The sequence below is a fragment of the Rosa rugosa genome, chromosome 3 (assembly GCF_958449725.1).
Source record: "Rosa rugosa chromosome 3, drRosRugo1.1, whole genome shotgun sequence".
Lineage (NCBI taxonomy): Eukaryota > Viridiplantae > Streptophyta > Magnoliopsida > Rosales > Rosaceae > Rosa > Rosa rugosa.
The window spans coordinates 10,553,379-10,580,797 of NC_084822.1; the positions used below are offsets into that span (position 1 = coordinate 10,553,379).

General features: G+C 38.8%; 5 protein-coding genes, 1 long non-coding RNA gene and 1 other non-coding gene across 9 annotated transcripts; 4 read left to right on the top strand and 3 right to left on the bottom strand.

Annotated features, from left to right (window-relative positions):
* Window positions 1-1,109: 1,109 nt before the first annotated feature.
* Window positions 1,110-4,277, bottom strand: LOC133740864 (uncharacterized). 3 transcript variants are annotated; one of them, XM_062168798.1, is made up of 8 exons: window positions 4,155-4,277; window positions 3,576-3,701; window positions 2,793-2,892; window positions 2,160-2,226; window positions 1,915-2,037; window positions 1,737-1,820; window positions 1,536-1,628; window positions 1,110-1,444 (listed from the first exon to the last, which is right to left on the bottom strand). In XM_062168798.1, the coding sequence occupies exons 3-8, from the start codon at window positions 2,858-2,860 to the stop codon at window positions 1,358-1,360; spliced, it is 522 nt and encodes a 173-aa protein (XP_062024782.1). In that variant the 5' UTR covers window positions 2,861-2,892; window positions 3,576-3,701; window positions 4,155-4,277; the 3' UTR covers window positions 1,110-1,357. The 3 variants fall into 3 exon arrangements, with proteins under 3 accessions (XP_062024782.1, XP_062024783.1, XP_062024784.1); XM_062168799.1 differs by lacking the exon at window positions 3,576-3,701 and having other exon boundaries at window positions 4,155-4,244; XM_062168800.1 differs by lacking the exons at window positions 2,793-2,892; window positions 3,576-3,701; window positions 4,155-4,277 and having other exon boundaries at window positions 2,132-2,225.
* A 48-nt stretch (window positions 4,278-4,325) lies between these two features.
* On the bottom strand, window positions 4,326-4,398 carry TRNAR-CCU (transfer RNA arginine (anticodon CCU)). Its single transcript has one exon. It is a non-coding gene; the product is annotated as a tRNA-Arg (tRNA).
* Window positions 4,399-4,822: 424 nt separating this feature from the next.
* Window positions 4,823-8,875, top strand: LOC133740074 (probable LRR receptor-like serine/threonine-protein kinase At1g67720). Its single transcript, XM_062167924.1, has 9 exons — window positions 4,823-4,963; window positions 5,520-6,084; window positions 7,013-7,476; window positions 7,576-7,711; window positions 7,866-7,937; window positions 8,040-8,108; window positions 8,226-8,297; window positions 8,377-8,444; window positions 8,539-8,875. Exons 1-9 carry the CDS (start codon window positions 4,828-4,830, stop codon window positions 8,541-8,543), a joined length of 1,587 nt encoding a protein of 528 aa, XP_062023908.1. The 5' UTR covers window positions 4,823-4,827; the 3' UTR covers window positions 8,544-8,875.
* Window positions 8,876-12,959: 4,084 nt separating this feature from the next.
* Window positions 12,960-15,575, top strand: LOC133735667 (uncharacterized). The gene is made up of 3 exons (XR_009859207.1): window positions 12,960-13,239; window positions 13,794-13,870; window positions 15,380-15,575. It is a non-coding gene; the product is annotated as an uncharacterized LOC133735667 (long non-coding RNA).
* Window positions 15,576-16,270: 695 nt separating this feature from the next.
* Window positions 16,271-19,337, top strand: LOC133739157 (protein disulfide-isomerase SCO2). The gene is made up of 3 exons (XM_062166889.1): window positions 16,271-16,814; window positions 16,907-17,033; window positions 18,946-19,337. Exons 1-3 carry the CDS (start codon window positions 16,431-16,433, stop codon window positions 19,017-19,019), a joined length of 585 nt encoding a protein of 194 aa, XP_062022873.1. The 5' UTR covers window positions 16,271-16,430; the 3' UTR covers window positions 19,020-19,337.
* A 288-nt stretch (window positions 19,338-19,625) lies between these two features.
* On the top strand, window positions 19,626-20,446 carry LOC133739158 (calmodulin-like protein 30). The gene has a single exon (XM_062166891.1). It carries the CDS (start codon window positions 19,715-19,717, stop codon window positions 20,270-20,272), a length of 558 nt encoding a protein of 185 aa, XP_062022875.1. The 5' UTR covers window positions 19,626-19,714; the 3' UTR covers window positions 20,273-20,446.
* Window positions 20,447-21,952: 1,506 nt separating this feature from the next.
* Window positions 21,953-24,156, bottom strand: LOC133738388 (pentatricopeptide repeat-containing protein At2g15690, mitochondrial-like). The gene has a single exon (XM_062165917.1). It carries the CDS (start codon window positions 24,086-24,088, stop codon window positions 22,220-22,222), a length of 1,869 nt encoding a protein of 622 aa, XP_062021901.1. The 5' UTR covers window positions 24,089-24,156; the 3' UTR covers window positions 21,953-22,219.
* Window positions 24,157-27,419: the final 3,263 nt, after the last annotated feature.

The following is a 27,419-nucleotide window of genomic DNA, read 5'->3' on the forward strand; positions in this document are numbered from 1 at the left end:
GAAGCTCCACCAGCGGCCGAGCTTGGCCCATACCCCCCACTGCCGCCGGACCACCGACTACCTTGCCCTGCCAGATCCGCCACCCATAACGACCATATCAGTTCATGCCACCACGACCATAGCAAATCCAAACCTGCTCAGATCTGATCCCTTCCCAGATTGGATCCAGAGATCCAACCCGGATCGCGCCACCGACCACCCCAGATTGGACACCTCTGAAGGAGGATGAAACTGCCGCCGATCCGGACCACGCCACACCGCCATGCCCACGACGCCACCTAGCAGCCTCCACACTTTCGCAACCAAACCACTCCGCCGACCAAGCCAGCGAGGATCAAGCCAAAACTCGACTGCCGCCTGGATCTCCCTCCACCGCAAACTCCCCGAGCCAAACGAGAAACGCCGGCAGAGGCGCAACTCACTCTAATCCCAGATGGGATCGACAAAAGCCCGTCCGACGACGGCGAAGAGGCTCGCCGCCGGACAGGGTAGGAGGCTCTCGCTCGCTCTCTCTAGGTTTTTTTTCTTGACGGCTCCAAATTGGCTTTCGTCCATTAATTATCTAGTTACATAATGAATTATATAAAAAAATTAGGCCCACGAACGTAGTTGCTAAGCAGAATATAAAGCTAAAGTAAAATAAATCAACCCCATACATATGCCCCACAAAGTCCACCCCTACAGGTAAAGAACCAAGCGAGAAAGATCCGAAGAAGAAGACCCATGAAGGAAGATAAAGTAAAGGTCACGCCGATATTGTCAACGGAAAGTATGAGGGTTACCTAGAGCCACTACGGCTACTACTAGGGTTAAGGTAAAAGTTTTTTGGTGGCTAATGACTAAACCAAATTTTCAGGTTTTTTTCCAACTTGCTTTTCTAATGGCTAGTCTTGTTCTTTTTTTCCTGTTTTGCTTCTCATTTTGTTTTAGCTGTAATAGAATATATATGGTCCTTGCAAATTGATGGCTCTCTAATGCATCCGGAAATTTTCTTGGTTAAATTGGAAGGGATCATATAACTCATTTTCTCAATTATCTCTTGAAAATTGAGCTAATCACGGCGAGAATTGGAAATGTAAGTCTCTAACAATATCGCTAAGAAAGTTCACTGATGATAAGGTGGGATTACTCTTCTCAGCCTCACAATTTAAGGTAATATTGCATAGTTTCATTACAGGGTCTATAGGCTATAGCCTCGCAATTTAAAATTCCAGCTTTGCCGAAAATTACTCTAAACACCAGCAGACAGTTCAATTTGCCAATCAAAAACAGTGAAATCCTCCACTTTTCTGTTCCCTTGGCCACCTAATTGTACCCTCAATCCCCTGAACATCAAACAAGTTACAATTCTTTCTTCTCACAAGGCATCACGAGCAGCAATCCGACATGTAATAGCATCAGCAAGTGAGGATATCCCTAACTCCTGGCTAGTTATCTTATAATGCTGAAAACACAAATGTTGATAATCATTAACTCGAAAAACCACCATCATAGGAAAACAAGTAGCAGCTAAAGTGAACAAGATGCACACATACCTTCTGTATCTGGGCTTGGTCCGCTCTCCCTCCCAGCTCCTCCAAATCAATCTCTTTTCCATTGACAAGTTTCTCTACTGTTTTCTGTTCTATCTACTATAACAAGGAAATTATCAAAACCGGAAGGGCCGACAATTTTCTGCTCTACGGAAGCAATACAAGGTTTGAACTGCTACATCTTACAAGACAGAGGGATCTTACCTCATCAGAAGTAGCATTGAAACAAGCGGCAAGCACATAAGTTGAACTCTCGGAGATGCCACATCTTTTCAAGGATTCTGTGATCTAGTCATGATCAAAGCTAAAGTTTAGATATTTTCAGCAACGGGAAAGTAAGGAATAAATGATAGACCATAATAGTTCATTGGAAGTTGATTACATGCTTGGATCCTGAGTAGTTGTAAACAAGCTCAGAATGAAGAGTGCGTGTTGTCAGTGAGTCTCGGGACTTGGATATGAGTGTCTTATGTGCAGCTGCAAGCAAAGGAAAAACATCTGGGATCTGTTTCCATGGTGAATGAAGGTAGCATTAGTGAAACTCAGCAACAAGCATCTCAGAAAAGAGAACACAAATTTGAGAGAAACAAAAAAAATACAAGTTCGTCAAAGCATATAGGACTATACAAGTGACGCATTCAGAAATGCAACTTCTGGATCTAGTGTCGCAGCTTGCATAGAATCAAGCAGTTCCCTGCAAGATAATGGGTTTACTAAGGACTTTAGTTCTCACATAACGTATATATTATATAATAACAAAGACACTGAACTCATTGCAGGTGAATGTTTCAGGGGAGAAGAATTAAGTCAATACTCTCATTTAGAATTACTCGCACAGCATACATGGCAGGGAGTTTTATTCAAATATAACTCAAATAGATGTGATCATTCTTACTTCTATTTTGATGAGTCTTACTTTTACTTAAGCTTAATACCCCGTTTCAGTGTTGATAACTCTAAATTTGTTCATTTGGTTCCTTTGGGGACGTAACTTACATTCAGAAGCAATGATAATCTGGTTACAATCAGAACTATATTGCGATTAAAGAGATACATGATGATTACCGAAAAGAAGAAACAAATTTTCTCACTGTCATATATAAACGAACAAGTTCATATCTATGCACCGATATCTAAGAGCACAAAATCCCCAATATTGTCCTACAGGATAGCAATGTATTCATAAGATGTATTCCAGAAATTTTCCATGAGAAAGAAACACCCAATTAAACTGGGCTTCAACAGAGGGAGAAAACGTACTTGGAATTGGTTACTTCAATGAAGAGAGCAAGAGAGAGGGTGCTTCCATTGACCTCAAACAACTTCATTGTCAGTCCTTCAAAGTTGTGAGCCTTGTACACTGCAACAAAACAACGGAATCGAAGCTCACAATTTCTTAATTGGAATACAGAATCAAACAGCTCCCAAACAATACTTTGCCAATTAGTAATCCAATGGTGAAAGTAAGAAGGCTAATAGTTTATCAGAGAAAACAGAAAGGCTTAAACGTATTCAATAGTTACAATCAATTGCATGGTAATTATGCCAAGAACAAGTAGAAGAACACGAAGTCACTTCCAGGTTTGCATTTCTAGAGCATAATGCCAATAACAAGTAGAAGAAGAACACTTGCAACTAAGCTAGTAGAATGAAAATTGAATCCTATCTAGGAATGAGCAAATGGGGGATTCCCCCGCCCCCGCCTCAAGTTTCCCCCGCGCCCCCCACCCCCATCTGGGGATATTTTCAAATGGGGATACCCCGCCCCCACCCCCGCGGGTAACGGGTTCCCCCCCCCCCCCCCCCCCCCCCCCGCCCCGCATTTTTTTTTGTCCTGCTTCAATTTCCCAGCAACCAAACATGAGATTTCAAGAACAGCATCAAAACCCAATAAAAATCAAACATAACCAAAACCTGAATCCCATAAATACCCAACATAATTCACCAAAACTAATACTTGTTGAAGAAAACAACCCATAAAAAGCAACAGGCAAAAGCTAGCAAATTGGGTATTGGAGTAGAATAGAAGAAACAATTATGAACCTTCTCTTCTGCAAATTGGGGCTTGAGCTCTGCTCCTCAGAAGCCGAAACTATCAGTCCCCGATTCTTTTTCCTCCCCAACCACGAACTCACAGGCTGTGAGTCACAGCTCCATTCGATTGATACACTGATCCGAGAAACACAAAATATCAGACAAAAAACACGAACAGATCTCTAAACCCTTAAGCCCAGATTAACTTCTTTACTCCTCGATTTCTCAGAATCCAAAACATCCATGCATTCAAGTGAAGAAGATACTCTAAACCAGTTCAAGTGAAGAAGAACCCTTAAGCCCAGAAAGAAGGGAAAACCCAGAAGAATGAGACGGAGGTATAGGCAAGAATGAGGCGGCTCTTCTCGTTGAAGGTGGGAAAGAATGAGACGGAGGTATAGGATTCCTATCTAAAACTTTGAAGCTGGACCCAGAAATTTAATAGCTTTTCCACAACTCCTTAATTAAAATCTATCGCAAATTCCCCACCCAATCCCTTTTAGAATCAGAATTGATGTTTTATAAAAAATCAAATCTTTAATCAGACCAAATATTTCTGTAAAAGAGTTGGCAAGAGTTTTCTTTTACCTTTTAGAATCTGGAGACGACGCTGCTGCTGCTGTATCGAGTTTATGATGAGGATGATTGATGCTCTTTAGTTCAGTGACCCAAGCACATCCCAATTTCTTCTGCCAGAAACGACATCGTTTTGGGAAGGCCAAAAGTGAAAGAAATAGAGAACAAAAAAAAATTTGATATCGCGCCAGGTAGGGGTCGAACCTACGACTTTCTGCTTAGGAAACAGACGCTCTATCCACTGAGCTACAGGCGCTTGATTGATCATACATTTGTTCTAGAAAGTATTAGTAAGTTATTTTCGGGACATGGAACCTTAAAGGGTCTTTGTAAATGTGGGAGAGCGTCAATATCTTCCGGTAAGATCGACTCCACGGTGATCTACAATCAAAAACAACTTTAGCTTTGTGAGACCTTGCAGATTACCCAATGTTGGGTGCAAAATAAATTTTTTAGGTCTTTAAATTACAATATTGTATTTTCATAATAAAAAGTATTAAAAATTATTCGTATAATTAACTGTAAGGTGTAGTCTAATACTAATAAAAGATTTGTGGGTAGATGGTACAAAAAATTAAATAATATTGACTTGGTCAAACCTGTGCTTGGGTAGTCTGTCTATCTTCAAGCAGAGCCTCCACTTTGGCGCGTATTCCTGTATTTCTCAAGAAAACTAAAAATTCCCATGGTTTTGCATGTTTTGGCTTTTTTTTTCTGGGCAAAGCTTTTGTGCCTTCCCAGGACAAACATGTCCCTCTGCCTCTTACTCCTATGGATGGTCACCATTCCTCTCCAAGCCAACTCTCAAAGTAACCCTAGAGGTCTGTACACATAATTATTAAACCACATTTTGTTCATTTTGCTATTGGGATTTTTTTAATATAAGCATTTTCACCCAAAACAATCCAACATTATCCTCTAGTTGATTGCTAAGATGATTGTTAAACCCATTTTGTTAATTTTCTCTGTTGGGGTTTCTTAATGGGGTTTTCCCTTGTTTGTTTATGGGACAATTTAGACATGATTGATTTTCAGATTAGGGTTTGGGTCTTTATATTTCATATCAGCAAGTTTACATGATAAACCAAATTTTCAGGTTTGATCCCAATTTTCGGAAATTGTTTTTCTAAGGGCTAAAGTTCTGTTCTTTTTTCTTGGTCCGTTTCTCATTTTGTTTTAGCTGTAATCGAATATAATGGTCCTTGCAAATTGATGTCTCTCTAATGCATCTGGAAATTTTCTTGGTTAAATTGGAAGGGACCAAATAACTCTTTTTCTCAGTATCTCTTGAAAATTGAGCTAACCACATCAAGAATTTACCTCAATGTCATATGAAAATTTATGTTTGTGTTCTCTAAAGCATTACCAAAACTGCAGGTTACCTCCTAAACTGTGGCGCTGGGGCCTCATCCAATAATGATGTGATCATAGGTAGCCTGAAGTATGTCACAGATGAAGGTTACATATCAGTTGGAAAAACGAGCAACATCAAGCAGAAAGACTTGGTTCCCATACTCACTACATTGCGCTATTTTCCAGACAAGTCTGCGCGAAAATATTGTTATGAAATTCCAGTGATCAAAGATGGAAAGTACCTTGTGAGGACGACTTACTATTATGGTGGTTTTGATGGTGGGAAGGAGCCACCGGTGTTTGACCAAATTGTGGATGGGACTAAGTGGAGTGTAGTTAACACAACAGAGGACTTTGCCAATGGACTTAGCTCGTATTATGAGATAGTGGTGTCGGCAAAGGGGAAGGAACTAAGTGTGTGTCTTGCTAGGAATAACATGACGGGGACTGATTCTAGTCCCTTCATCTCAGCTCTTGAGCTGGAGTACTTGGATGACTCGGTGTATAACTCCACCGATTTTAACAAGTATGGACTTAGTACTGTGGCAAGGGGAAACTTCGGAACTCCTACTAATGGTGACGTAATTGGGTACGAACTCCACTCCTCCTTTATTACGCACTGAATTTTTAATAATTTGATATTGTTGTACTAGATGACATGTTAAAGTACATCTAATACCATTGGTATCCTGTGTATACATAACTAATGAGGCAGGACTAATCTATAGAACTGAGTTCTACCTCTATTAGATAGGTACTCTACAATATGATCCAGATGATTTTATTGTAATTATCTTGGTACCAGTTGTTAGCTTGATATATGTTTGTTTGATGAGGTTATAGGAATTATCTAATTTGGCAAAGAGCTATAGTTTGTGAGGTTCAAACCTCTAATTCTCATCTCCCACTGTTGATATGAGTTGTAGTGTGGATCTGCACTTCCATATTTTCCTCAGTATTTGTTTGCAACTCCATGATACATGAGAGTGTGATTTTAAATAAAGGTGTTGGCTTTATAACGACTTAAGATTTTGAGTGCAATGGTTTTTTAATAGAAGTACGTACTACTACATCTGTCACATCTGTTGATCCATCTTGGTAAGAAATGTAGTCACAATGTTGCCCATAAAAAGTTTCTCTTTTTATACTAGCAAATATCAACCTTAGGTTACGTGAGAGGGTCATTTGAAAGTCATTTATGTTGTCGTAATACTACATTAATTGTATTTGTCGTTGATCCACCTTTGTAGAAATGTCATAGCAAAGTTGGCCGCAAAAAGTTTCTTTCTTTGTGCACGAGTGAAAACGAATCTTGAGTTATATAATGCTGGAGATGAAATATCTGTGGAGATAAACCAGAAGGAAATATAAGTTAATTTCATCCTTGAATTTGGGCTTGTTTTTTGTGTCAAATCTATGTCATAAGTTAATTTCACCATTAGGAATCAGCTGCAATTATAAATTATGAAGCACTATATATGATCTGATGGTGAATGTACGTGTAAATTTGAACTTAGCTTTCCAGATGACAAATTCAACCGGTTATGGCAACCATTCAAGGACAAGAACCCTGTGTCCACTAACAAGGCCGATGTCACTCCCTCTGATTTCTGGAATGTCCCACCAGCAAAATTATTCGAGAATTCTATCACAACAAGCCGAGGGAAGGAACTTCAGCTCCAGTGGCCACCTGTGTCAGTCCCCAACGCAGCTTACTACATTGCATTGTATTTCCAGGACAACCGGAACCCAAGCCCTTTTAGTTGGAGAGTCTTCAATGTTTCAGTGAATGGCAAGCCCTTCTCTGGCAATCTCAATGTCACCACCAAGGGTTTAACAGTTTATGCAGCACAGTGGCCTCTGTCTGGAAAGACTCAGATTGTCCTAGCCCCTGCTGTGGGCATGCTTGTTGGGCCGGTCATCACTGCTGGTGAGATAATGCAGATTTTTCCTCTTGGATTAGCGACGCTCCACAGAGATGGTACATGGCCTATTTAATCTCATGGTTATTGTTTATCAAACACATCTTCTCTCTCTGGTTTTAAACAAGATTGTAATTTCTTGTTTGATTTTACTTTAGTCGAGGCAATGCATGAGGTGAAAAGGAGTTTTGACAACCCACCTTCCGATTGGAGTGGCGATCCTTGTTTGCCTGAAGCCAATTCTTGGACTGGTGTTACATGTTCTCATGGAAATTCTTCTCGAGTGATATCTTTGTAAGTTCACAAAGATGTTTTACAGACTAACTTCTTTTAACGTGGCATATATATTTGTATATCGTACTTATAAGATGATTCAATTCGTAGATAATTTTACCCTAGAGGATTTAATATTGATCTGCAGTCAATATGTTTGTCCTGTCATGTGAAGGAATTTAACTAGCGTTGGGCTATCTGGGTCACTATCACCAAACATAGCAAACTTAACTGCCCTACACCATATGTAAGTAATCATGCAATTGTTAATTATGTTACCAGCTTTCATGGGCTTCTCTCATCAAACCACCTTTTAAATGGTGCCTTTGATGGCATTATTTCCTTGCAGTTGGCTTGGCGATAACAAACTTAAAGGCGAGATCCCAGACATGGGCTCATTAAAGGAGTTGGAAACTTTGTAAGATATAGCTAGTCTTATAAGTATTCATTTTTTATGACTTCCCATACTTAATTATCAATCCATGCATATGTCTTCTGCAATGCTTTGATTCTGTTCTCTGTTATCCTGGTAAAGGCATCTGGAGAACAACCAGCTTGAAGGACAAATCCCTGAATCATTAGGCAAACTTCCGAAACTACGTGAGATGTGAGTATTTGAAAAACAATTAATAGATCAGTCACATGTTTGTTTTAATGTTTTGTGGTAACATGCTTTTGGTTTACAGATATCTTCAGAATAACAAACTTAAGGGCAATGTGCCTGACACGCGACAAACGAAGAAAATACAGATCAGTAAGAAACAACAACCTTAATTTCTAGTTTGCATTTCATTAATTTGTGACTTTGTGGACACATATTAAGGTAACACTTATAAACAACATTGCAGGTTGAAAAATCAGGAAGAGAGCAGATCAAAACTCCGGCTAATTAAGATGTAATTTAAAAATTGTAGTTGCTGTAATGGAACTAAAAGAGTTGATTGACAGGAATGGAGCGATTGTATCATAGCGTGGAGAGACAACAGAGTGGGATTTATGAGCCCTAGATCAGTACTAGTTTGGTTTGGCCGGGAAGGTCTTCATGTCAATGTATCTCCTTTAATTTTCTCAAAATATCACCCCATACTTCAAACTCAACAAACTAAACACACATGAAATACATATAGACCACTAACTTGTTATACAGAAACTAATTACTTAATTGCTAATGAGAATGTTATGCAAGGCAAAGTGTGTTTTTTGATATTGTCTTATTGTTTTGTTTATAGTTTATACCATGGGATTAAATTGAGTGCATATAGCCGAAACAAATAATAATGGAAACGAGAGATTTAGATTGAGCAGATTTTTATCAATAGTAATGTACCATACAATAAGACCAAAAGTAAGAACAAGAAGATATCCCAAAAGTACCAAATTGCATATAGGGACCCCTCATCAACACATAGACAACAAAAATATATCAATATATCGATGATGATACAATTGGTTCTCATGAACAATACCATATCTATGGCACAACAATAATTCCACGACCAGGACTGAAACCAAGACCTCAATCTCCACTAGAAAACCGTCTAAACAACAAACACCAAAACCTTGGCTCAAAATAATACTTATTTAAATTAATCAATAACTGAAAAACAAAATTCTAACAAAACCAAGGAAAAAAAAAAAGCTATGCCGTCATGGAAAATTCTGCAATACATACATACAATTATCACTTTCAGAACTTAATTACTACCGAGGAGGCGAGGATCTTATTTTCCTTAACACATACTTTTTCTTATTTACCACATAAGTCCTCAAAATAATAAATAATAAATAAAATAAGATATGTATGAGTGATGTTAATGTACCATACCTTTACCCCTGCGGCCATGACCCACATACACATTGTAGCTTAGTTTAATGGAGTAATCAACAACAACTACTTGTCATGCCGACCAATCATATTAGTCTAGCCACATTTATGTGGTGGTCTAAGATTATACAATAATTTATTTTAACGGCTAGCTATGAAAAAGTATATCAAAGGTTGTATTTTTATAAAACACATCTTTATTAGATTTATTGATTCATATGCAAATATCATAATTTGGTAATACATGCATCTTTATTAAGGAAGCAAGTTCAAGCCTAATTAATCAGGCCAATTATGATGTTATTGGAAAGCATGACCAATTTGATCATTTATAAAAACACCAATCATTCATAATTTTATACTACAACAAAAAAGTAAAATAACTTCTAGGGGACAAGCGAAGTTGAGCATGTCAAAGCTATTAGCATTGGCTATTGTACTAGGAAGTTTGACAATCCATAAATTGTTTGAAGTGAGAGGGAGTGTCACGTTTTAGCTAGCTAAGTATCGAATTGCACCATCTACTGATTTCATGACATCACATATGCTACCACCTTACTCTAACCCCAGGCTAACTCTAATCACAATCATACTTTTGTGTCCGCGGATTCACAATGACCCAAACCCTAGGATCACCAATACGGAAAACCAATCACCCCCTACCCTTGAGCTACCACACAGTGTACCCCACTACTCACGTTTAGATGTGTGGGTACTCGAAGTTAGATTGGGTACTCAAAGTTAGTTTCTTCCAATATCTAATTTGATTTAATTTAATAAAACTAAGGATGTAAATATGAGTATACCTAGCAGACTACTCACCAATTCACTCCAACACCAAATCCAGAGCTAAAAGAAAGGAATTGAAACAATGCTTTAATAAAAAATCATTAGTCCTTCTTTTGAAATTGCTGAAATCGAATTTGTTATGACTTGTGATTGCTTATAAACTGTATGCCCACAATTAATCACGCAGAGCATATGCCAGCCTCATACTAATCCTCACAGAACTGCTATGAGATTTTGCATGCCTCAAATTTCTGTGTTCAATATCTATCGCATGCTGTATTTGAAATAAGAAGAAACATGTAGGCAGTCTAATTAAGTTGAAGGCACATTCAACCACGTACTTGTAGTATTAGTTTACAAATATACAGTGACACGTGATGAAACTTGAGAGTTGGGGTTAAAATTTATCTTCTTAACCAATGAGATCGATCAACAAATAAAGAAGTCTCTTATGATGAAATGTTTCAATTAATAACTACATATGTATCAGTAGATGTAGTATAGGCTTTGTTTCACTTGGTGATATTGGGCGAGAAATTCTTAATGAGTCAAATGAAATGCGATATACATATAGTTATCAACTGAGTTAATGCCTTAATGGTGTATGTGTAATAATTTGGATGAAATCAGTTGTCCCCAATACACTATCTTCATTCTGTCCCCATGCATTCATTGGTCCACAAAGATTAAGAAGATCTTTTGTTCCATTTTTTATTCTTTGTAGATCAATGAATGCATGTGGACAGAATGGAGATAGTGTAATTGGAGACAGCTGATTTCATCCCGTAACAATTACATAACATTTAATTACTCATAAATATGGTGCGAGGCAAATCTAAGTCAATTGTATTGTACGTGTGACAATTGCATAACATTAATTACTAAGATAACTATTTTACAAAAGAGAAATTCTCCAAGTTATGGTTAAGAACTTCAACAGCCCACAAGAAGTCAAAAGTTACAAATATTTAATAATTAAAATGGGATCTTGCATTTTGGTATCATATATTTGTGGCTACCTAACGCAAGACGACCAGCGTCTTGTGACTCATCTTTCGGCCTGAGTTCCATGAGTATTGATTCATGCTTATCAAGATTTAAGATTCTCATATGTGACGGTGAAATACAGTTTATGAGCAAACTTTTAATTCCTGAAAGCTGAAATAGATTCTCAAAATTTGGTCGTTTAGGAACCAAAAACTTTGGAAGAGCTAGACACATGAACAGAGCCCAAATCCATTCAAAGAATCCATAAGATTCTGACTCTTATGAGTTAGTCTACTGCATAACCTTTTGAATAGAATAACTATATCTCCAAGCTAAAAGTAGTGCTCATGTAATCAAATGAGATCTAATTAAATTACAAAGCGTGTATGCTCAAACTAATAGTTTGTTCCAATATCTCATTCGAAATTGCATTGATTAATAAATACATTATATGTAAAACTGTAGTACAGTCAAATAACTCTTCTCCCACGTATATCAGAATATGTAAATTTATAGCTAAAAAGAACTGCAATTGATTGATATGTCGACAAAGCATATCACTTGATCACACAATGCATGTCTGCTACTAATTTTCACAAAGGTGGTATGAAGATAAGAGCTTATAGCTCATATTGTCCATGTGACGATCCAAAATTAGTTAAGACTGACATTGAATTGTTGGAGAATCTACCCATCCTCAAGAATCAGAAGTCAGTTTCCCAAAAAGTCCGTCGAAGACAAACGATACTGTCATAAAAAAAAATGTGGAACACCTCCATGGACTAAAACTCTGATTTTTTTTTTTTTTTTGAAGATATGAAAGTAAGAAAAGATTGAAAAAGAAACTAGGAATGGTGGGTGTAATACCCCGAAAAATCCAAATTAAATTCCGTGGATTTTTAGAAATGATTTCACGATAGTGGGAGCGAGTACGAGGCTCGGAGAAGTTGTGGAATTAGTTCGAATGATTAATTTTCGAAAAAACGAACGTTATTTAGGGGCTCGCGAAAGTTGACTTTTTATACGTTCAAAATTTGGGAAAACTTCCTTCGTGAAAGTTGTAGAGCTCGGCGATACGATCTCGTGCATATGTGGAACGCAATATTCGGAGTTCGTATGAATTAATTATAATTTTTCGAAAAAGTTTCCAGTTTTGTATAAAGTTTCCATTTTCGGAAATTCCAAAAAAAAATATATTTTCTTTTTCCATTTTGGAAACTCAGTTCTCTTTTTCTCTCTCTCGAGCCGCGTCGGCCTCTTCCCTTCGCCGGCGTCTATCTTCCTCTTCCGGCCATCTCTGGACGAGAAACCACGTCCAGCAGCTTCGCCTCACTCCTCTGAAGCCATCTGTGGCAGCCTTGCATGGCGGCGCGGCCTGTACAAGCGGCGGGGAGCTCGACCCGGTTTGATGTCGATTTTGAGTCAACGCCGATATCTCGAGTTTCCGCCCACCAATCTTCAAGATTCTTGGCTTGTTGAACTCGCCTCAACCTTCTGATCATCCTCCGAGAAGGATCGCACTTGGGGTGAACGTTTTCACGTTCGTCGGAGCTCGCCTCGATTTAGATCGAAAATCACCTTTTGATCCGTATATCTCGAGCTACAGACCATCATGTCTTGTGATTATTGAGCTGGTGAACTCAGATTAAAGTTCTGAACAACTTTCATGAAGGGATCGAAGCGAGAAATTGAAGTTTTTACGTCGGAATTCAAGCTCGCCGGATTCTGGAAATTTTCCGGCCACCGACGCTTTCGATCAAGATATCTCGAGCTGTAGAGCTTCGTTTTGAGTGATTCTTGAACCAGTGAGTTCGTCTTTAAGTTCTGAACAAGTCTCCTGAAGGAATCGAAGCGAAAGGAGGACATTTTTACGTTGATCGGAGCTTCGCCAGTTTCTGCAAATTCTCGCCGGTTTCTGGAAAAATTCCGGCCACCTCGACTGTTTTAGGTAATTTCAACCACTTCCGGTCATTTTCAGCTTACATGGTAGTTATGAAAATTGTTAAGCATGATGAGAGGAAGAAGAGCAGCCCGGCTCCGACACCATTGGCGGTGGTCGGCGGCGGCTCTGCCACTAACTCCGGCGGCCCTTTCCGGCCACCTCCGGGGATCAAAAATATGGTTTCTGTACATTTTCAGATTCTATATTTCAATACGATCATTTTGGTATATTACACGTAATTTTTGGATATCGTATGATTAAGTTATGAATTTTTAAGTTTCGATCGATTTCGATCGTTCGATTTGTGATCTGTGAAGATCAGACCGTCTGATGGAATTGTAGATTTGATATGTTGATCGTATGACTGTCCCGATGACTTTGTGTGGTCACGGACGAAGATCCGACCGTTGGATCTTCGTATAATTGAGAAATGGTGATTCGGGAGGCGATTTGTGAGAATCCATCCGTCGGATTTTTATATAAGTTAGAATCCGACCGTCAGATTCCCGTATATGTGTGCTTTTGAGTTGTTGGCTAAGTTAAGATCATTATTGGATTAGGTGATCGATGGATTTATTTGGCGGACGATTCGTGAGATTGTTAATTGAGCTGTTAAGAAGACGCAGCTGGATCAGAGGTGAGTAAACCTCACGTGGTTCATATTACGAACCGAATAAATTTAATTACTTTATTTTGTCGTAATTGTGTGAAAATATTTATGAAATAAATATTTGTTTTAAATCATATGGGCTTGATCAACTACGGTCCATAGGTAAGTAAAATGTATTTAAACTATAAAAATGATCACGATTTTATTGTGTGGACTATAGTTGGTATTAGTGATTATCCATGAGCGGATAATTACGTATATATATATTTATGTGGAATATATATATGGATGGTGTGGCATTGTGGTATGTGGATTATTGAATTGAATATTTACATATGTCGGAAACATATATGTATTGGTAGAATTGTTGTGATGCAAACAATATTTGTGAGTGAGTTCATATATTGTTTTTGGGTATGACTTTTCGGGAAACAATATGTCGTGGGAAATGGTATTTCTATTGTTTTGAAAAGTGTTTGAGGATTTGGGGAGTTGCAGGTTGTGATTTCTCCTTTTGGGTTGGGAAACATTTCAGGTCCGGTATGACCATTTTAAATGTTTTAATCTGACGACCGGTGGTCTGAGGATTTGAGAGTCACAGGTTGTGATTTCTCCGTTTGATTTGTTTTAACATTTTGGGTCCAGTGCGACTCGCTTAAATGTTTTGATCTAAGGGTCAGGTTGGCCTAAAGATCCGGGGTTTGCAGGTTGCATCCTCAGGCAATATATCGTAATTACGCCTTTGGCCCGGTTAGTGATTTCGATCAGTTAGAGCTCTAGTCTGTCTGCCAACGTGTCCAGGTTGGACCGGATTTTCATAATGATTTGTTAGGTTAACATTTCCTATGATTTTGTCACGATGTGACTTGTAAGAGTCCTTTTGGTAAAAGGTGTTGAGTTTTGGATGGATTTATTAGTGTGAGTTGATGATGTTTTTAATTAATTTCCTTGTTAATTCTTTTGTTTAAATTTCTATTCTTTTTCTCTTTTCTTCTTTTTCGGTTATATTGTTTATTATCTCTATTTATTTCCTTGATCATTTCTATGGTTCGATTTCCCGTTTATTTCTCGTTTTCATTTTATTGTTTGATTTTAATGTAATCTCCTGAACTAAATTATATGCAGGGATTACTATGACTTCTGATTTTATGCGTGTTGGTTATTTCCTGAATTAATTTTCTATGCATGATTAATGTTCTTATTAGTTTAATTGGGAAGTGCAGTGATGGATGAGACTTGTAGAAAGTTGAGAAATATTATTCCGTATTGTGGGGATAAAGGATTGTTAAGAGTAGAGATGAGTGATTCATTTGATTTCTTTGTGTGTGATTTCAAATGATTTGGAGTTAATGATTTTGGTGATCGATTATCGAGATTGTGGTTTTCTTTGTGGATGTTGAAATTGTTGGTTGTTACTTGAGTTAAAAGTACTGTGTTATAATAAATCAACCATTCTTTCTTTTACTCATACTGGCTGTCAAAAGCTTACCGGGTTTTGTGTTGTTGCAATCCCGGTACACTATTCAAACGGTGTAGCGGATAATCCTACAGGACTGGAGAATTCAGGAAGGTGATCGAACCGTGTAGAGTAGCTGCTTTGTAATACTCTGATTTTCAGTTGTGAGGTTTGTTATGCTCATTAGAGCTTTACAATTTACTTTGTACGAGTGAGTTGTAATAATTAACTCGAGGTCTTCGAGTTTTGAATTTGAGCGTGAGTGGCGAGGTTGTTTCTGAGAAAAAAAAAATTCAGAACGTTTATTTGTTTAAGTTGTTTAATTCATGTTTCGGATTTGAATTTGTTATTCAAAATTCGGGGCGTGACAGTGGGCCATTCGACGATGTAAGGAAATACCGCTGCCCGAATGAGCGAGACTAAAGAAGAAAAGGGAGAAGGTTAAGTTTATCCTTTTGAAGAAAGAGAGTAATTTTGTAACTTCAAGTAGCTTAGGCCGAGCCATATATACTTACGAGCTAAGCTCATCAAGATTTAAAAATTAATGCATTGAAGTCTTGTTATTACAAAATCTTATGTATGTCATTATTCTATACGATTAACGTGCTCGTGTTATTAATTATAACTTCTACTCATTATAACCAACAGTTCATGAACCGAATTCTTATGTATGCCATCATTCCATACGATTAACGTGTTCATGTCATTGATTATAACTTTAGAGAGCAAAAATCTCAAAATAACCAGCAGTTCATGAGCTGAATTCCTATGCATGTCATCATTCCATACGATTAACATCATCGTGTCACTAACTATAATTTTAGAGAGCGAAAATCTCATAATAACCGACAATTCATGAGTCGAATTCACGACCTCCCACCTTAACACAGAGACCTAAAATTGGAGTAGTCCGCTTGGTCGGCTATTTTGTTTGGTGTGAGCATAGTTCTATGTTTAACGGAAGCTACACGCTTCCCACTTCACAAACAAACCGCACCAACCACACCACGTTAGCTCTCTTCCATTACCGCGCTCAGCTCCACCCCCAACCTCTATATAAAAATCCCGCCTTCATCTCTCTCTCTCTCTCTCTCTCTCTCACCTAATTTCCTCTCTTCCATTTTCCTTGGAATGTTGGCTACTAACCCTAGCCTCTTCTTCCCCTCCAAACCCTCCATTACCCTCCGCTGCCGCGCCGCCGCCGGCGACCCTCCTCGAGGCGCCGCATTCCCTCGCCTGGTCCAGTTTCCCTTCGCCGCCTCCGACGTCGCCTCCGTCAGCGGCCGAATCGGCCTTGACACCGAACCCGACGGCGGCGGCGCGGCTCGGCTCCGCGGCGGAAGCTCCGGCGGTGCTATTAAGGTGACGGCGAAGGAGCCGAAGTGGTCGAGGGATAGAGAGAGTTACTTGGTCGACGATGGAGACGCGCTGCCTCTCCCCATGACTTATCCAGATACGGCTCCGGTGACGCCGGAGGTGATTGACCAGAGGCTCCGGTGCGACCCTGTAGTCGAGGTTAGAATTGTAAATTGAACTTTGATTTGGTGATGAATTTGTCAAAATTGGATGTGGATAACTTTGATTGAGAAATTTGGGATGTTGTGTAGGATTGCAAGATAGTAGTGTATGAATGGACAGGAAAGTGTAGGAGTTGCCAGGGCTCAGGATACGCTAGTTATTATAATAAAAGAGGGAAGGAAAATGTCTGCAAATGCATACCTTGCCAAGGAATCGGTAAGATGCTTGTCGATTTTCTGAGGTTGTATTGTGTGCTGTGTAAGTTGATGGATGAAATTATGGTTTTCTTACCTTGGTTTAGCTCAATTGCATGTTAAAGTATCTTGCTTTCTATTTATTTAACTTTACTTTATGACTGTAATGTGGCATTTCTGTGGTTTTGGTTCATGTACATGTATGTGCGCAGGCGTGTGTTCATACATGAAGTCTAAGTAAATAATTTTTGCTCTCACTGAGGAGTTATGATACCGATCATTGAATGTGTTTAGAAATGATGATGTCCCTCTGCCTGTTCATTAGATATACCTGAGTAGTTTATATATTGTCAGTTGTGGCAGTAGTAAACTTGTATGTCCAACTGGTAGACTTGACAGCTAACTCAACATGCTTAATTGTTAATACACATCTTCAGTATAGGATTATCAATTCTTTGGCCCTAGAATATAGTTGTATCCAAGTCCGTGGTTCAAGTCCCCTAATGTACAAAAGCTGAGCAAACGAAGCCCTTCTACTCGGGAATAGTTCTTTAAGATAGGAATCTGCTGGTGTACATGTTCCCATTTGGTTTTTCAAAATTCTTAGTACAAGGATTGTGGAAAGAGTCATCGGCTAAGTTGGACAGTATATTATGAAACCTATTTACCCTCTTGATGAAAGTCAGAGATTCTGGGAATTTGCTGAGCATTCCATAAAGGGTCTTTCATTGGAAATATTTACTTATCTAGTATTTTCGTAATTCATTATTGAAAATTCGCATTAATCCCAAGTACATTGAACATTCTGATACTGCAGACAATACATGCTTGTGTCAGTCCTTGTAATGTTGAATTTAAATAATGCCCTCTTTTTATTTGAACTCGATGCTTCTAAAAATCAAGATGTTCTCTATTCTGAATATACAACTCATATCGTGTAAAGGCACTTCTTATAGTTGCATTGGGCGGCTAAGCTACTAAGTTATCATGATTCTTGTGTTGAATTGACTAAGCAGTTTTAATGGTAATTTAATGAATCACATGGATGTATCTCACTCACTATGAATTTAGTCATTCATATTTAATCGTATGGGTGAGATGTAAGTTTCCAAGCTAAGTCCTCAACTTAGGTTCTTGTTAGAAAGTTACCATATAGGAAAATGACTATCGTTTCAAGATGTTTAGAATTGGATTGACTTACATAAGCATTTATATTTGGATTGGAAAACTCACATAAGCATGTCCTTACCTTGGTTCTTTTTTGGTCCATTATCAATGAATATCAGACTTTGCGTTCATTGTGGCACTTCCTAGGTCTGCCAATTTGGTTTTCTTTCAGTTGGTGGTTTAATGGAAAAACTAGGACCACAAGCATATTTTTGTTTTTGGTTGGTAAACTCAAATAAACATATCTCCACTTTCTTTTTTTTGTGACTATTATAAATTTATGGCAGAACTTATGCCTTGAGTCTGCCACTTTGGTTTTGTATCAGTTGGTGGTTTAATGGCAAAACCAAGACCAAGGATAATGTATAGCAAGCAGTTCAGGAGTCTCCTTTATAGGACACTTGGAGGGTTAAATGCGAATATCTGATGATGTGGAGGCTTAGGAGTCTCCTTTATAGTACACTAAGAGATATATTTAAATATCTGATGATGTGGAGGTTCAGGAATCTCGTTTATAGAACACTAAGAGGGATGTATGCGAATATCTGATGATGTGGAGGTTCTGGTATAGAAACTATACTGATTCCTTCAGTTAACTTTTGTGCTTTCTCTTGTGCATGTCTTGCAAGTTGAACACGTTTCCTTCTTACTTGCATGTTTCTTAATTGCATGTGTATTTAATATAGACACGAATGTTTCTTTCTAAACCCCATTGTTCTTTTGATGTACAACCCTAGAGTTCTCTCACAAGATGTTCATCATTGCAGGATATGTACAAAAGATAACAACTCGCACCAACATTGATGTAATGGAAGATTTGGATAACGGAAAACCACCATGAGCTGAACAGAAAATACTTTTTTGCCATTTTTCGATATCGGGAATATTTACACTTATTTTGATGAGTTCCGGTTATCCCTCTTTTGAAGTAAAAGAGGTTTATCATTGTCGATTATTTTACTAGGTTGGGGAGCTGTGGGGTAGATATAGGATGAGGGCTTCTGACTTGTAAAACAAGATGACAGTGTTGGAGTATTGCTTTTGTTTAGATTATGTGTGTATCAGGAATGAGTTGATTGGTTGTAATCCGATTTGATGTTATAACATTTTGTATCTAATTAATTACAAAGAATCTTTAATAAAATATCAACTCCTCAAAGGATAGTTTCGAGGACTGGAAAGGAGATTGTAGCTGCCGGTAGCTTTTGCAAAGAACATGTTCTTCTCTAATCTATTCTTTGCTTTTTTCACTTCACGTTAGAATCTTTTGTTCTGGAGGTTGCCATAGGTTTGGAATCTTAACTTTTTATCTATCCTTTATGGCGCACAGCATTGCTTTTTTCACTTCACGTTAGAATCTTTTGTTCTGGAGGTTGCCATAGGTTTGGAATCTTAACTTTTTATCTATCCTTTATGGCGCACAGCATATAAAGATTGCACGAGAACACCCAATTTCCACCATCTCATATTGAAGGCTATCTGGAGAGTTCCATCAAAACTTGAGTTTGGTATTTCCTCCGATAAGCTGAGACAGATATGTCGAACGTGAGCTTCCTTGATTTCCAGTATAACCTTTCAAAAAGGAAGTTTCTGCGCAAACCAACTCGATTGTTTTCCTCCCGGGACAGACAAAACTCTGGCTTAACACCTAGTTTCGAGCCAAATCTCAATGAGATGAAGCGAGTCTTTGAGAAATTTGACACCAACAAGGATGGGAAGATATCTCAGCAGGATTACAAGGCAATATTGAGAGCACTTGGAAAGGAAAGCATGGTTGGAGAAGTGCCAAAGATATTCAAGATTGTTGATTTGGACGGGGATGGGTTTATTAACTTCAAGGAGTTCATGGAAGTGCACAAGAAGGCAGGTGGGGTGAGGACAATCGACATCCAGAATGCTTTCCAAACATTTGATCTGAATGGGGATGGAAAAATAAGTGCGGAAGAAGTTATGGAAGTGCTGAAGAGGCTGGGAGAGAGGTGCAGCCTCGAAGAATGCCAGCGAATGGTTAGAGCGGTAGACACCGATGGTGATGGTATGGTCGACATGGACGAGTTCATGACTATGATGACTCGATCCATGCAACGTACTTAGAAACATTCGATGTGTCTCTGCAACTCTGCGTGTTTCTGTTCCTGTGTGTAAAACAGTTTGCTGTATAATTTGCTATCTGTAGCTAGAGTTGATGCCTGATGGCCCTGATCTTTGTTTGTCAACGGAATAATGCTTCTTTTTCCTTTTTATGAACCAATTCGCTCAATTAGAATATGCACCATTTTGGAATTTCCCACTTTGCTCTTGCTAATTAGGATATGCAACTTGAGCTTTTGACAAGGACCTTAGCATTAATAAATGCCTTAGAGAATGGCATGCTCTTTCCCGTTTGCTTTTTTATTTTAAACATCTTTCAAATGATTTGGAGTAAGAGCTCTCTCCTTAGCTTACCAGGCATGGCCGAGACGTCATAGGATTACTCTAAATTCATTTGAATGCATTTCATGTAACAAACAGTTAAGAGTAAAAAGTCAGCAACTGCAATGGTTCAAAAAACACACTTGGGGTAAGCAGAGTGTCAGATAAGCTTCAACAACCCTTGATTCCAGACTTTCGCAACATACCAAATTAATGAACAAATAAGTACATGACAATATCCCATTCCCAAAAGGAAAAAATAAAAAATAAAAAATAAAAAAAAGAAGAGGAAGAAGAAGAAAGAAAGTGCAACACCACAAATATCACTATAATTTATTTTCAAACTATCATTCATGTATTATATTGGAATTGGAAATATAGGTACATAAAAGATTATACCAAATTAATGAACAAATAAGTACATGACAATATCCCATTCCCAAAAGGAAAAAATAAAAAATAAAAAATAAAAAAAAGAAGAGGAAGAAGAAGAAAGAAAGTGCAACACCACAAATATCACTATAATTTATTTTCAAACTATCATTCATGTATTATATTGGAATTGGAAATATAGGTACATAAAAGATTATACCGACCTTTAAAAAAAAAAAAAAAGATTATACCGACTAAAGTAAACCAATGGAGAATCCATGTAATATAGATGAGTCAATCAGTCAGTAATCCCTCAAGAGCTAACAGCAAAAATACAAGGGAAAAACAGCTAACGAATAAGCTGAGAAACAAACACGAAGATGCAACAATAAAACATTACAGCATGAAAAGGCATGCTTCACAAAGTGAATCCTCCAGAGCACAAACTAACCACTGGTGCAGAGCAAGCCACACCAACAGCCACATGATTAGGAACTAGCACCAAAACTCCATTCTCTAACATGGCTAGCGTAGAGAGTGTCACAACCAACTACAGTGTTAATAATAGATTTTAGGACCTTCAGTGTTAACAAGAGCAGGCAGACACAGTTAAGCATGTGAATGGCTGCTGACTGGCTGCCCAGTGACCACTCACAGAACAAAGGCCTCGACCAACGAATGCCACACTTGCCGAACAAATTAGACCATATCCCACACCAAAGCTGCACTCAGAGCAACAATGGTGATGGGATTCAAGAGCAGAGTAACACAGAACACAATCAGGAGCAGAGTTGCACAGAAATCCAAATATAATAGGCAAATAAGTCTGCACTGAATTAGTAATCTGTTGACCAAAAATACATGCTATGCCATATCTATACCATAATGGGCAGATAAACGATCATGATGATTCTAAAAGTAAGTATCCTTGTAATAGCTTTAAGACACCATTAACCAAAGATGTTATAATCGCATAGTAAGAAATAAATCTGTAAGCCAAAAAAGGATGTGAAAATATGATTTGGCATTTTGACAAATAACAGATCCAATGTCAAAACAAGCTGACATTACATATATAGCTCAATTATGTATGTCAAAACAAGAGCTGGATAGTTCATCTCCTACCAATTAGTACCTTCAATGCTCATCTATCTTCAGAGTATCCCGTATATTGCTCAGCATTGTTGGTACTTTTTACACACCACTCTGCAACTGGGAAGAAAATCTAATTAGACAAGTCTTGAGGTGACATTTGACTCACCAATAATCCCCACAAGAGCATTTTCCATCCTTGAAATGATGAAAACGTTTATTGTCCCTAACAATTAATTCCCTTCCAACAATCTTAGACATGATCTTAATGGCATTGTGACAGTCACCACAAACACGAAGGTTTTTGATGATCCTAAGCGGTGTCCTTGCCGGAGTACTAATCAGACCATATGCGATTGCCAAACGCTCACTGTGATAGAGCAAGGCTTGCTCCTTTGCCTCCTGGTCAATGTCATGAAGAACATATCTTGTGTCTGGAACATAACCTCCTCCTCTCATCGAATTGAGAGCCTTTAACTTTTCATCATCCTTGTACAATGTGGGATTTTTGAACTCAGTGATTCTGTTTTTCCCATCAAGCATGCTAATAGCAGTACGCTTTTTGGGTGGTGGAGTTGGGATCTTATTAGTAATAGCCTTTGACGGATCAAGAGCAATCATTAACTCCTCAGCATGATCTTCAAGATCAATATCTCCATGGATCCGAGCATAATTCCACAATGCCTCCCAAACTTGCACTGTAGGGTCAAATGGGAGTTTCTCAATATAATCAACTGCTTCATGCAGATGACCACATTTTCCAAGCACATCTAGAATCCCCAAATAATGCTCCACTTCTGGATCAAATCCGTACTCCTGTTTCATTGAATCGAAATGTAAAAATGCTTCTTCCACAGCATCTGCACTAGCACAAGCTGCAAAAACTGCAAGGAAAGTGTCAGAATTGGGCTTCAACCCTTGCTCCCTCATCAGCTCAAACATCTGCAACGCATCATCTCCTAACCCATTATCCGCATACCAGTTGATCATCAAATGCCAAGAATCAATGTTCTTCTCCACCAGGTGATCAAACACTCTCCGTGCATCAGTCATGCTTCCACACTTTCCATACATTTCAATCACTTTATGGCTCAAGTCACGACTACTCCTATATGTCGACTGCAAAAAGAAGTCATGAACTTTCTTTGCATTCTCAAACGACTTTGAATCCCCACACAACTTAAACAGATAATGAAAGCAATCAGCATCAGCCTTAACCCCCTCTTCATCCATCAACTGAAGAGCTTCTTTAACCTTCCCCTCTTCACATAACCGCCTCAAATCATCAATCGAAGGTGGCACAACAACCGCGGCGGCTTCATTCACCCCCTGATTCTTGTTGTTCCACTGGTTAGGGCTCTGAGCCTGAGGAGCCCCCTGATTAGGATATCCAGATTGGGGGTATCCCCGGTTCTGATTCTGATTGTTCCACTGATTTGGGTTTCTGGGTTGCTGAAAATTGGGATTTGGAGGGTTCACCTGGCTAGGGTTTCCATATTGGGGGTACCCTCGATTCTGATTCTGATCATTCCACTGATTTGGGCTTCTGGGTGGTTGCTCAAAATTAGGGTTACGGTTCTGACGCTGAGGACTCCACTGATTAGGGCTCCCACGCTGTGGGTAGCTCTGATTCTGGTTAGGAAATGGATTAGGGTTTTGCTGCTGAGGATAGCCCTGACCCTGAGCCTGAGGATTCCACTGATTAGAGTTCCCACGTTGTGGATAGCTCTGATTCTGACCCTGATAATGGTGCTGGGTCTGTGAATTCCACTGGTTAGGGTTTCCGTAACCCTGGTTTGGTGGGCTCCACTGATTAGGGTTTAGATTTCTATGATCGGAGGGTGGGGTTTGCTGTGGAGCAGGCCCTGGGTACTCGTTTGGGACGGCGAAGGTGCTCAGGGTTTTGGAAATGGTTAGGGTTTGGAGGGTGTTGCAGTGAAATGAGTGAGAAGGGTGGAGAGGCCGTACCTTGTTGAAGATGGAAGAGAGTGGTGCTGGGGTTCGAGCGCGTCGAATCGCCATGAGAGAGGCCATTTCTGAGAGAAGGGAGACGAAGCTAAAACCCTGAGAGTTAAAGCTCGCTCCTTTCTTATGTAAACCCTGATTGAACCCGGTTGTGGTGCGGCGGACCACAAACCCGGTTCAGATAGTTTGTCAATTGCTGGATTCTGGAGATACCACGTGGTTGTTTTTTTTTTTTTTTTTTTTTTTTTTTTCTGCTTTCTTCTCAAATTCTCGATGAATTTCACAGCATATTTACTTGGAATGAATAACTCATGAATCAGAGATAAATTTAATCAGTCCAGAAATTTGGATGAAAAAGTAATTCTGATTGAATTGTTGGAATATGAATGTATTTGATTGGGAGTATCATCTACTCATGTCTAATTCTCATTTTTTTTTTGGGGAAAGAGTGACTGGCGATAATATATTCCGACCAAGTATTACGCATGGTATCACACTCTTTATGAGGTGGATAAGATCTATGTATATCACTTGAGTAACTTTTATTGTTCTCTAACGCAATCGGTATAAAAAATGACAATCTATGGAATTGAAACAATTAGAAACAAAGAACTTAGGAAGTTAGGATCCGACATTTTACAAGTCGTTTAACTTTAACCTATCAAAAAAGGAAGCCAATCGTTCAAATCCTAAACCCAAACATAGAAGATGAGCACGAAAATCCCACCTCCCCCAGGACTAATGCTTGGGTAGATAAATAAAACAGTTTAAAACTATCTCCAAGAGTCGTGTGGTCGGGCATATGTATAGAAAATACAAGCTTAAGGCTAAAGAACTTAGGAAGTTAGGATCCGACATTTTACAAGTCGTTTAACTTTAACCTATCAAAAAAGGAAGCCAATCGTTCAAATCCTAAACCCAAACATAGAAGATGAGCACGAAAATCCCACCTCCCCCAGGACTAATGCTTGGGTAGATAAATAAAACAGTTTAAAACTATCTCCAAGAGTCGTGTGGTCGGGCATATGTATAGAAAATACAAGCTTAAGGGGAATGCAGATTTTGAAATTTAAACCCAAACACTTTGGCCCATTAATGGTAACAACTTAGGTCATCTCCAACCCTGGGTTAAGGAGTGGATAAAAATTTTCATCTCTAAACATGTGGGTTAAGCTAACACAAAAATATTATTTGAGGGACTATAGGGCTAAGGTGTGGGGTAAAAGTGGCATTTTGTATAGTCATTGGGCTATTTTTTCGTGGGGTCCACATTGGTAGCCCAAATACATGAAATGAATAGAGGTGAACAGATCCAATGTCTGAGATTGAAGCACATCAGCCAGGTGTTAAGAAAAAATAACTGTTGTTTTTTTTTTTTTTTTCATTTTGAAAACGTAATGACAGTTTTAAAAAAATAGCTAAAGAAGGACAAAATATTCGTATAAATACCTATATCACCTCATTTTCATATCTCACCTTCTCTCATATTTTTGTTTTACCTCCTCACTCCCATATTTGCTACTTGCTTCTCATTATTGTGCAATTTCTATCATCTCTTCTTTGTTCAAAAATCTAATTAAGAATCTGAATAATTGCTTACAAAGTGACACGTGGTCTAAATCATATCCAAAAAATGAATAAGAGTTAATAAGAAAAATAATTATAAAAGAGAAGAAATAGTATCATGTTTTAGAGAAACTGAAATTGAGAGGAATTTGCTGTGTATTCTCATTGATAATAGGGGCCTCTTTATATAGAGGATTACAATGCATAGAATCTCAATCATACAAGGAAAGTAATCTTACATTGAATAGGAATCTAGATCATTCTAATGTAACCCTATTACCACTAGGTTAAGTAACCTAGAGTTTGGGCCAAACACAAATTAGAGATTTACTTGAACACTCCCCCTTGTGTTGCCCAAATGCGGTGCTTATCTCGTTGCCTCGCTAAAAACCTTGCCGAGTAACAAAAACCCAGTGGGACAAAAATAACCTCGGTCGAAGGGGAAAAAGAACACAACACACCCTTCACGCTTCGAGACGATACATGAAGACATCTCCCCCTGATGTCTGCGTCTCCCCCTGATGACTACGGTTATGGGGGTTCGGATAACTTCCGCAAACGATGCTACCAACACGTTTCTCGAAAGTGGAATTTAGGCAATGACTTAGTGAGCAAGTCTGCCGCACTGTCCTCGAATAGAACCTAGTTCACTTTAATCTTAAGGAAAGTCTGCTGTTGCTGATTATACTTGGTGTGGTCGCTTTTGATGTAGCCTTGCTTCAAAACAAGCAGTATTATCCTATATGCTCGTAGGCTCATCTGTGGTAGACTTCAACCACAATCGTTCGAACATGCGTAATTATGGATCAAATCCATATACATTCACGAACCACTTCGTGAAGAGCAATGATCTCTGCATTGTTCGAAGATATAGTGACTAGGGTCTATTTCTGTAGACCTCCAAGTTATCACGGTCTTTACCCATGGTGATCACTTAACCAGTTTGGGAAGACTTTTATGTGGGTCAGAGAGATACCCAACATCAGCAAAACCTTCCAAAACACATGTTGTTTTCGGATGGGGATAGTGGACGCAGGCCAGTGTGGCGGCGTTCCTGGTGTGTGATGGGTCCGAATCCATCATCTTTCTGTAGGGATAGAACAAGCCCATATCAATCTACATCTCAAGTATCGAAAGAATCTTTTACACCAATCCAATGGCGTCGCGTTGCCGCGAAGCTATATCTAGCTAACAAGTTCACTGCAAATGAGATGTCCGGTCTTGTGCATTGAGCTAAGTACAATAATGCGCCTATTGTACTTAAGTAAGGCACTTCTGCCTCTAGCACATCTTCGTCATCATCCTTCAGACGAAGAGGATCCTTTTCAGGATCAAGACTACGGACGATCATGGGGGTGCTTGAAGGCTTGACCTTGTCAAAATGCCTAAACATCTATCAACACGATACTCAAGTTCCAAACTGAGACATAATCGTGTTCTCCCAAAATCCTTCATATCAAACTCGGATTTCAAGTGTTCAGCGGTTTCCCTTAACTCTTTAAGGGCTTCTAATGAAGATCATGTCTAACATGAATCGCGATAGAATCTGAAACTTGCATTGTTATGGAAATGCGCAGGCATATCCCTTCCCAATCAAGTAGTCACTTTAGTGAGCGTTTTAACCTTATTGCAAACTCGTTCCGTGGTCTAGAGCCACTTGACTTGGGTAAATGAAGTCCACCATGAACCTTCATGTATATTCCGTATCTAGATCCCCATAGAGATACGTGTTGATCACATTTGTAAGCTACATGTTCAGTTATTTGGAAACTACCAAACTGACAGGGTAGTGGAGTGCAGTGACTTCCATTATGAGAGAATATGTCTCATCGTA